Source organism: Amblyomma maculatum, chromosome 3 (assembly GCF_055883805.1).
Source record: "Amblyomma maculatum isolate TAMU_Amacu chromosome 3, ASM5588380v1, whole genome shotgun sequence".
Lineage (NCBI taxonomy): Eukaryota > Metazoa > Arthropoda > Arachnida > Ixodida > Ixodidae > Amblyomma > Amblyomma maculatum.
In genome coordinates this window covers 5,480,716-5,492,081 of record NC_139346.1, presented here as the reverse complement: position 1 = coordinate 5,492,081, position 11,366 = coordinate 5,480,716, and the positions used below count along the sequence as shown (strand labels likewise).

Genomic DNA, 11,366 nt, shown 5'->3' with positions numbered 1-11,366 from the left:
AGTTGCAGCCCAGGGGTGAGTCAGGCTCATCATTCCTCAGTCAGCTGAGCTGCCGACTGTACAACCAGGAACCGGGGTTGGTGACAATAAGTAATTGAACAGTTCTTTGCCACATGGAGCAGTCTACTCTATAGCTGTTGGAGCAGATGACGCTTATCTCTGCGTTTGGAACTTGGGTGATTTGGGCAGTAAGCGGCATGAAAGCACAAATGAAACGCATATTTGTGTGTTTTGTCACGCATGACATTGCCTTGTAGGAACGCCAGCAGAATCACCCTAAAAATGTGCGGCTACTAGTGGTGCACACTAGCTCTTCTACCACGGCCTTGCTTGTCATGAGCCTGCTTACACCCACAGTTGGTTTCTTTCTTTGCATACACCAGGGAAGGCCAGCAATTCATTACAGTACACTAATGCAGTCTGGAGGAAATGAGAAAAGGCGATGTTAATGATTCGCACATTATTTTCCTAAAAAGCAGCGCAGACAGAGCACCATGAAAGGCACAACCACACAGATGCACTGCTCTTTTTTAGCATTGCTACACCTGCAACAACACCCGCGTGAGATTTGTTTCCACTAGGGCTCATGAGCTGGACTCGAGTCAAAAGCTGCAAAGCAGGGATGCTTCGTCGCTCACTTAAGGAACGTATTTGCAGAAATAGTTCTGAGCATTCTGCAGTTCTGTCTTTTGGAGTGGCACAGCTTGAATGCTTGAAATTAGGTCAGAGCTCGGCAGTATGCCGTGTTCACTGGTGGCATCACCAAGAAATCTTATTCACACTGAAGGCACACTTTTCACTGTTTAACAAGGGACCAGTTTCTTCTGCCCTTGCTCATCATGATGCTGTTACCCCAGATTAGTGCATCCTCAGCATGGACACAGTGCATCTTCTAAAGACCTCACTAGCGGAAGAAATCGCAACAACGAAGGAGTGCCGAACACAGTTGCAAACGTGCTTTCTGGGATATGGCTTCATCGAATGGCATCCGATGCATGCGCATCAAGGCGGGAAAATAATCGCTACCATGACCACTCTTTGTTCACCACGCCATGATGTGTTTGGGCTTACCAACTCAATGGGTTCTTCTACCTTCTTGATGATGGATGCCTTCTTCTTTCACGCAATGGTTCACTTAGTGACCTGGCACCAACCCTTTTTTCACAGTAGAAAAATTTGTCTCCTGCTTTGCTCCACTCATGATGCTGTGGCATGTTCCTGTCATTGTAAACAGTCAGAACTTTTGCACAGGAGCGTTTTACTGCAGATGCATTGAAAGATGGGGAGGAGGTTCCTGGGAGCCCGTGTCAACTTTGAAACTTGCCTGGCATCACCCAATGTAGCCCTGCTTGCTTGTTGGCACCACATATGCCGACGTCAAAAACTTCAAAGTCTTTCTTGTTCTTTCTGTATTTGGTTAGATTTTTGCAGCATCATAGGAAGGGATTGACCCAGTTGCATGCCACTTCCTGTTAGCCGGGCATCGTCGTGGCATTGCTTACAACGAACCTGCCTTTCTTTACCAAGCATAGCCTTTTTGCTGCAATTTCCACTGCCTTGCACATTGTAGCTTTCTTTCTCTGAGTGCCAGGCTATTGTTTTCAAAAATAATTATAGATTCTCCAAAGCCAACAAAATTTCAGACCTGTGTACTCTAGTTTCGGGCAAAGCACTCTACGTCACCTGGGGCCCACATGATAAAGGCACAGCTTTCGTAAACCTTAATGTGAAGTGTTGTTATCTAAAATTTTCTGTGAGAAAGGCCAGCTCTTTCTCTATGAGAGAAATTGAAGGTGTGCGGATCATTCGAACAGAGTATGTTGGCAGCTTCTATATCTCACATGTCAACTTATTGCCCGATTCCAAAACTTTGCTGTCACGGCAGTGAATGCCAAGATGACGGGTCTTCACATTGTTGTCGTGTTCTTTCACTCTGTCATTTGAACACCAAGCCGTCTGACCAACACACTTTTTTCTGCATAGCACAGCAATCGGGTAGATGAACACTGAACAAACGGTGGTGGCAAGCGGTGCAGGTACACGTTGCCTTTTCACGTGGTTGCAGAGATGAGGTAATTACTCACTCAAAACAACCTCGGCACCTACTTTTTGACCAATTTTCTTGAGGTTATGGACAATTTTGTGCTTGTGAGGCAAATTCCTTTCTACTCTTCTGACCTCCTTTTGCCGGTCGTCTCAGTTTCTTCAAGATTGTTTCAGCGATTGGAGCATAAGTTTAGGAGGACAGTAGCAAGTATAATAATAGTGAGAGGTGGGCTAGCTAGCGACTAGTATTAGAATGCATCATGAAAAAGACAAGGGACAAGGAAGAAACCGACAGGAAAAAGCGCGCAACCTCAAGTTCCGCGCTTTGTCCTTTTGGTTTCTTCTTTGTTCCTTGTCTTTTTGCACAGTTTCATGATGCATTTTAGGAGGATAACCTGGCTTTTCAAACCTGTCTGCCTGGAAAAAGAAAGATGTTCTCTACTCTGTTCTTACCTTACTATTTTATTTCCGAAGATTTAGTGCCCTAGACGCATTTATTTCCAAATAAGTGACTGAAGTTGATATTGCGAAGCTCCTCCTATTGACACTGATCACCATGTTGAGATTGGTGACGTCACAGACTCCACGTCGTCTGCTGCTGTGCCGGTGCTGATATTCTGCCGATACACTACCGTGTTCGCACTTGCTCAAATACCAGCATGACTCTGAATGAGTGTACTCAGTGTGTTTCTGAAAGCAGAACACCGACTGTCATCATCATCATCCTCAGCCTGACTATCCACTGCAGGATAAAGGCCTCTTCCATATTACTCCAACTAACCCGGTCCTGTGCTAGCTGCATCCACTTGACCCCTGCAAACTTCTTAACCTTCCACCCACCTACCTTTCTGCCGCCCCCTGCTACGCTGTCCTTCCCGTGGAATCCAGTTTGTTGCCCTAAGCGATCATCGGTTATCCTTTCTTCGCGCTACATGTCCTGCCCATGACCCTTTCTTGTTCATGATGTCCATTAGAATGTCAGTGACTTGATTTATTTCTCTGACCCACTCTGCACGCTTCCCATCTCTTAACGTTATCCCTGCCATTTTTCTTTCCATAGCCCTCTGCGTTGTCCTCAACTTAAGTAGAACCCTCTTTGTTAGCTTCTACGTTTCAGCACCGGCTGTAGTGAAGCGCTATTTAGTTCTTGCCCACACATCCACCTTCAGTCCATGGCAGCACTGCCCCCACAACCGTAAACACCACCATGCTGGCCGTGCCCTTTGAGCCTTCGCATGCTTCCACACATGCGCCAGCGATATGGCAGATCTCTTGCACCTGTGTCGGAAAAGCATGCTAAAGTTTCTTTTTATTGTAATAATTTTATGCCCCAGAAAAGTGAATCTAAAAAATGAATGCTTGTTGAGAAATGTTGACCCATACAATGGTAGTTTTTGCTTACCGCCACATAGCAGCTTTCACCGCCACATAGCAGCTTTCGCCGGTTCGGTGCCCATGTATTTGTGCGCTAGCCCTGTTGCTACGTCGTTGACGAAAATAATTTCCTTCACTACAACACAATGGGGTTGAGAGGAAGTTTCGTGATCGAGTGGCCTTTTTTACGAAATCGTCTCACTGATCACTTGCGAAGTGCCGTCCACTGTGGCTTCGATGCTAAGCAATCTAGGCCTAGTGACGATTAGGGAGAAGTGCAGACGGCCGAGTGCTGTCATCAGCCGCACTTGCGGGCGGCACCATTGCTGTAGGCTTCGTAGGCTTATCGTGTACCGTATTCATGCGAATCTAAGACGGCTGTGCATGTAAGGCGACTGCCTCTATTAATAAAAGTGAAATCGGAAAAAATTCATTTTTTCTCCGTTATTGCGACAAACAAGCGGAACGACTGTCACTTACTGTCACTGCTGCTGCTGGTCCCTTTGTCGCTATCTTCCCGCATGTGATCCTCCGTGCCACTGAGGTTGTTGGAAATTTTGCATTCCTTGAAAGCGTGGGTGACCATTTTATCCGGAATAGTGCAACAAGCGTCCAGGATTAAAGCCTTGCTAGCGTCAGTGGTATGACCCTTGAGCACGTCCACAATCAGCATCGAACGTGACTTCAGCAGCGCTCCTGGACGACGGAACCCAAACTGTGTGAAGCCAGTCGTTGAACATGTCTGCAGTCATCCACCCCTTTTCATTACAGCGAATGACCACACCAGCAGGAAAGCCTTCTTTTTTAGCCAATGTCTTCCGGTTGAAAGCAGTGCAAGCTAGCGCTATGGTCATCCGTTGCTTCTAATTTCCCGTCGTCCGAGCTTTCACATCCTTAGAGCCAACGTTTTGGACAGTATAGTTGACCGGCATGTCAAAATGCATCGGTGTTTGATCAGCATTGCCTATTTGTCCCAGGCTGTAGCTGGGTTGGCGTCACAGCCTGGTGACTTAATGCTGAAATGAAACTTAACTTCTCTTCAAAGATTTCCGGAAGCCTTTGACCCACTGAAGTTCAATCGCGGTTTTTAAAATGCCTCACGCAGCCTTTTCTTGCATTGAAAATTGTGTAACTTATCTCATGTTCACGGACCAATCGTCTGTATCATTTCGACGGTGACACATCTGTTCCTGAGCTCATTCACATACCGAGCCAAGTCTTCCTAAAGCTCTGCATGGTGCTCACGTTGTGGTCCTGTAAAGGTTTGCCGTGAACTTGGACACTTGCCAAACTGCTGGCGTTCTGCAGCCACCTGCGCACGTTCACCTCTGAAAAAAGTTGGCTGTGGTATAGCTCTGGCTAACCCTAGTTGAATTGCGAAAGCGACGGCTGCATGGCTACGCTTGTGGTTTTATACCTTGTGGTTAAGCGTTTGGTTTAGCTCTATTGTATAGAAGATTGTTCAGGTAATGACTAGGCTTTTATTCTTTGCTGCAATTATCAGTGAAGTAGTGAGATATGATTTCTACTCTGCTGACGACGTGCTCTGTGTCTGTCGAGGCTCTGTGTAAAAACATCAAACGCATATCTGGTTCACATACACTGATAGTAGGTGATTTCAACGCTGTACACACAGCCTGGGGATACCTTAAAAACACTCCCAAGGGCACACGTCTGTACAACACATTTATGCAACACTCTCTCACCCTCATCACTGACCCCAACGCCCCTACCCGAATCGGCACTAGCACCACCACGGACACCACCCCAGACATTACACTGACCAACATTCGCTCTCCCATTTTCTACAACGTACTACCAGACACACTGGGCAGCGACCATTATATTATCCAAACTCAAGTGCAGTATGACGCAAAACAGTTCACATCCAAGAGCCAGCATCTCACTAATTGGAAAGAATTTCGTGAGCAATTAGCGGTAGTCACTTCCGAGGACAGCAATCTCCCACTGGACGCCTGGGTAGATAAGCTCCAGTCTGCACTCAAACGCACCACTAAAAACATCAAAATCACTCCGCAAGCACCTCAAATCGACCCTCATCTTCTGCATCTCTGGGAGGCAAGGCGAAGCCTCGTTAGGAGATGGAAAAGACAACGACACAACAGAAAACTCCGCCTCCGAATCGCACATATTACCACTGAGGCCATAGAGTATGCAGCCAATCTGGCAAACTCGAACTGGCGAAACCTCTGCAGTAGCCTTCAGGGTACTTTAGGCACGCGAAAAACTTGGAATATTCTCCGAACCCTGCTCGACCCCACAGCCACTAAACAACAGACAGCCATCAACACGCACTGCCTCATTCACACTACAGCACAACAAGGCACAGACATCCTTCAATACCTCACACAGCGATACATTTCGCCCCCGCTCCCACCTTCTTCCACGCCCCCATCCCCTCCCCCACCTAACCCAAGGCTAGATGAGGACATAACCACCGCGGAGGTACGGTCCACCCTCGCCCACATCACTCGTAGCACCACACCCGGGCCCGACCAAATTACATACAAACTCCTTTGAAACCTTGATGATACATCTCTTTCTCAACTCACAGCTTACTACAACCAACATTGGAGGGAGGGTACTTTACCAGCCTCTTGGAAACATGCTGCAATCAACTTCATTCCTAAGCCCGGAAAACCCTTTTCCTTAGACAACCTACGCCCCATTTCTCTCACAAGTTGTCTTGGCAAACTCTATGAACACGTAATCCTTAGACAGCTTCAACCTGAACTCGAATCTACCGGTTTCTTTGCTCACTCTCAATTCGGCTTCCGCCCACATCTCTGCACCCACGACATTCTACTGCACCTGAAAGAGACCATCCTAAACAATACCCTCCATAAACCTGCCACACGGGCCATACTTGCACTTGATATACAAAAGGCATTTGACAATGTGAGCCATGACCACATTTTGTCTACCCTTGCCATAACTAACTGCGGGCTACGCATCTGGCGCTACATTGAGGCATTCCTAACCAAACGCACGGCTCATATCACACTCGGGTCCTACACCACCCCGACCATCTATTACCCAACCGAGGCACACCGCAGGGCTCAGTCCTCTCACCCATCCTCTTTAACATCGCCCTAACTCCCTTAGCCCGGATACTCGAGACTATACCTGACCTTCAGCACGCAATATACGCAGACGACATCACACTATGGACTACTAAGGGTTGCCCTGGCCAAGTTGAACAAACTTTGCAATTCGCTACAGATGCCATCCACACAAATACACAGGCTATAGGTCTTGCGTGTGCACCGCAGAAATCTGAGCTCCTAGTCATGAAGCCTTCCCCACGTGCCCCAACCATCACCGTACTCCTTGACAACGCTCCGATTCCCAAAGTACCACGGCTCCGACTGCTGGGTCTCCACATTCAACAGGACACTAGAGCCACCTACACCATACACCTCCTGCAGCGCCAAATCAACCAGATAACACATCTCATTCGTCGCATTTCAAGCCGCAATCATGGCCTCAAGGAAAGAGACACTTTAAGACTCGTAGATGCCCTTATCGTTAGTCGACTAGCTTACCACCTCCCCTACCATCACATCACCAAAATCCAACTCAATAAACTTAACGTCCTACACCGCTCAGCCGTTAAAGCTGCCCTCCATTTACCTCGTCATACCAGTGCGATTCGGCTCCTTCAATTAGGCATTCATAACAATGTTGAGGAGATCATAGAGGCGCACCTCTCCAGCCAACAACGTCGACTCCGCACAACATCTACAGGCACTCATCTCTTGCACTCAATGGGCTACAATACCCCTGATCCCTCACCTCATACTCATATACCCATCCCTCCGCATCTGTGGAGCCTCCTCGAGCTCAAACCCCTCCCACAAAATATGGATCCCGAACACCACAAAGGTTGTCGCGGAGCCCGTGCCTCATATTTTTCCAAACAGTACTCTACACGCCAAGACATCATCTACACGGATGCTTCACACAATCCGGACATTCCTCACATCTGCACTGCTGTATTCACAGACATTCGCCGCTCAACATTCAATGCCGCCTCCATCCACTGCACTAGCATCGCCGAGGCCGAATGCTTGGCCATTACACTTGCAATTGCACACATCAGTCAGTTGCAGACTCAGCACACTACAATATGCACATACTCCCAAACAGCATACAGATATCTACTGCAAGGAACCCTCCCACACTCATCTGCTAAAAGAATATCTACTCTACCTACCCCTCCCGATACCATCACCATCACATGGGTTCCTGGGCATGAGGACATCCTCGGAAATGAGCGCGCTCATGCGTTTGCACGAGAACTAAGCTTCCGGGCGCCGGTGGATGTCCTCCCCAAACCTTCATTATACACCACCATCGAACCTCTTGACTACACTACAATTGTTCACTACTATCGTCGCTGCTGTGCCACGTACCCGCCACCACATCACACGCTTTCTCACATCGACAGCACGTACTGGCGACAACTCCAAACACATTCGTTTCCATCGCCTCAATTTGCCCACATATTTCACCCCACAGACTTCCCACCATACTGCACCACATGCAACGCCACCCCACCCACCCTCTACCATTACTTATGGGAATGCCCACATCCCATCCGCGTTCCTCCTGTCAAACACCCCTTGGCCACGTCAGCTTGCGTTCGCCCACTCAGCACTAGCTTTATGATCGCTGCCTTTTCCTCAAGGGTCATGGTAGAATAGCTCCCACGCTTCTTTGACGGACCCGGCAGCACCGGCGGGGCCATGTCCACAGCCCGAGTGCGCACCACACCGCTCGTCAAACACGCAAAAATGAGGCACTTTTCGTTCAGAGCGGTGGAACCGCCGGACGCAATCACAAAACGGCCAAAGGATTGACGGCGCGCCACTCGGTTGACGCGGTCGGAGAAACTCGTGTGACAACACGGCGGACGTATGAGACAAAGCACAAAGAGATAGCTGCCCGCGTCAGCGTTGGCGACAAAAGCAGGTTGACGGCGATGACAATCCGACTGCCACCTCGAAGTGGCAGAGATTGCAGGGGCCTCTCCTGGCAAAAATGGGGCACCGAAACCATGTCAAGCCAATCCAACTGCAGAGCCAATCCACCTCAATCCAAGATGGCGCTTGTTGCGCCGGCGAAAAGCCGATAAGATGGCAGATTTTGGCCTGCAGGGGACTGAAATTAGTCCGAAAAATCGAACTTTCGGACTTTTAAAGTCCGAAATATCCGTCGCGAATATGTATGCGCTTCTATGGGGTGACTGACGGTGCCTCACTGAAGTCCGAAATATCCTACAAGTCCGAATTATTGGAGTCCGAATTACCCGTCGGCTACTGTATTCGGTATCAGTTTACAATCTTTTCAGAACTTTTCAAAGTATTCTCCCCCTGCTTCGATTTACCATTGCCACCCAATAGTTGAAGGCGCCCTGGAAGCCGTCAACAGGAACCTCCATCAGTGAGGTCATCGCAGCTGCTTTTACTGCCTCCAGTGTCCCATGCTGAGTTCCTTTCAGGGTTCCTTTGATCATTGGGAACAAAAGGAGTTCGCTGGTGCCAGATCGGGGCTTTACAATGGCTGGCGCAGTGTTGCAACGCCCACTTCGGCCAGCAACTCGGAGACAATGAGCGCTGTGTGGCTGGATGCGTTATCATGGTGCAAGATCTAATTGTTGCGAATTTCTTTGTGGACACGTCGAACCCTGTTGCACAACCATATCAGCACTTCACAGTAAAACTCCTTGTTGACTGTTTGTCCTAGTGGTACGATTTGCAACAACGGCTGCTTGGGCGTGTTGGTTATCCATTAGTGAAAAAACAGCGCAACAACAACGAGACACACGAGAGACAAGCGCTCTCGTGTGTCTCGTTGCTTGTCACAGCGCTTGTCTCTCGTGTGTCTCGCTGTTGTTGCGCTGTTTTTTCACTAGTGGTAGGAATTCACTGTGGGCGACACCTTTTCTGTCAAAAAACACAATGAGCATTGCCTTGATTCGCGATTTGCTCATCCTTGCTTTTTTCGGATGAGGAGACTCCGTCGTGTGCCACTTGCTGCTCTGACGCTGTGATTCGGAATCGTACTGGAACATCAACGTCTCGTCCCCTGTGATCACCCTGTCCCAAAATCCTGGGTCTGTTTCATAGCGTTCATGCAATTCCTTGCACTTCAGTAAACGCTCTTCCTTCAACATTACTCGTCGGGACTCTTGGCACCATTTTCACGCAGACTTTCTTCATTTGAAAATCCTCTGTTAGAATGCGATAAATGATTGTTTTTGGTATTCCACACTCTTCTGCAATCATCGAAACACTTAATCGCCGGTCCTTGTCCAAAACTTGATGTACTTTTTGCACCGAGTCGTCTGTTACTTTGACTGGCATCCCGAGCGGTCATTGACTGACTCTCGACCTTCCCAAAGCCTCTTGTGCATTGAATGTCAGTAAGAAGGAATAAAATGATATTATTTTGTATTGCAATGACTAAAAGCATTTACCCTATGAACTTGGTCCTATAGACTTGCTCCAAAACCCTCGATTTATTGCTTCCAAGCTGCTCCAAAATTCTTAAGCCTGCTTCATCACCTGGAATGGATTCCCTTTTCAAATCCTTTGTGTATTCAGTCTACGCCAGGGACTTTCCAACTGTATGCACATTCTGCAGCTTATCGACATGTGAGAAACAGATAAGACTCAGAGGAAACGCAGTTTGGGCAGACAGGAATAGATTGAAAAGAAAACATTCATCAAAAGTCCCTCTGGTTTGCAAAGGAATGCAATTCTTTTAAGGGGGAAAAGAAAAAAAGCAAAAGCAAAGAAAACATTTTGCGTCTGGCCTAAGTCGTTCGCAAATAATTCTCAATTTTATGTAAAAGGTGTGACCTCACTCCCTCGGAAATGGTATGCAGATTGACCCTACCTTGCGCATAAAGGGAGCATAATACTTGCACATATTTAAGCCTAACTCTGGACTAAGAACTGACATTGCCACCCCACGTGAATACCTACAGAAAGGGAATTTCTTTCGGAACGTCGGGATTGTGAGGGGGGCCCTGGAAAAAAAATATTAATAACTGAATCCTGCTGTTGCATATGTATTCAAGAAGAGTAACTGTTTTTTTGGATGACCTTGGGCTGTGTGGTGAGCGAGAGTGCTGTTGCTGTGTATGCAGGCTGCTCCGCAGGCACACGTGAAGGGCCGCGCTGGAACAGGGGCCCCCGCAGCCGACGCGCTGCTCCTGGATGCCAAGCCCTGGAAGAAGCATCACAATGGATGCAAGAGGGAAAAACTGAGGCGTGTCTATGCTGAGCACGACATCTGACGATTGTTTCTTTGCCAAGCACTGTTTTGACATGACCCCAAAAGGGTGCAGAGGGGCCCTTACACTGCATCCTTTTGTTAAGTGAGGGACGCCTTTGCTAAGCACGTGTTCCAAAAGATCCCAGGCCAGAGTGGCTCAAACAGCTTCTTTAAGTTTGTGTGTGCTCTTTAAAGGCACAAAGTGCCTGCCGTGCTTTAGGGAGAATTGTGGAAGCTTTGGCAACAAGATACTAGGCCTGAAGTTGTCTCTGCAGAGCGTGATCACAAAGATGAGCATGATTGAATCAATTACTGAACTGTCTTTAAAAATCTGTCACGTACATGCATATGAAATATATATTTGCTGTATTGTTGGTGTTGTTTTGAATAAGTGCTACATAGTGCAGCCAAGGTGAGGTGGAGACAAGCTCTCCAGTGGACGCCTTGTGGCTTTTGCTCATGCAACTGAACTTGCTTCAAGCACGGTTTTGTGGTTGTCTGAGTGGGCTGGACACCTCCAAAATGTGGGGCCTCAGTTGCATCTTGGAAGTTGAGCACTTTTTTCCACAGACGCACTGGAGATGTTTGGCACAACAGCACCTGCAGTAAGGTCAGCTGCTCGACTGACTGAGGTGCGAGAG

General features: G+C 48.0%; 1 protein-coding gene across 2 annotated transcripts in view; it reads left to right on the top strand.

The window, feature by feature from the left end:
- Positions 1-11,097, top strand: part of Ns3 (nucleostemin 3) — a 127,084-nt gene extending 115,987 nt beyond the window's left edge. For both annotated transcript variants that reach the window (XM_084597263.1, XM_084597262.1), the window contains one exon: positions 10,598-11,097. In XM_084597263.1, coding sequence (XP_084453389.1) covers positions 10,598-10,747 — 150 coding nt within the window. In that variant the 3' untranslated portion in view covers positions 10,748-11,097. The remainder of the gene's footprint in view (positions 1-10,597) is intronic.
- The last annotated feature ends 269 nt before the right edge of the window (positions 11,098-11,366 follow it).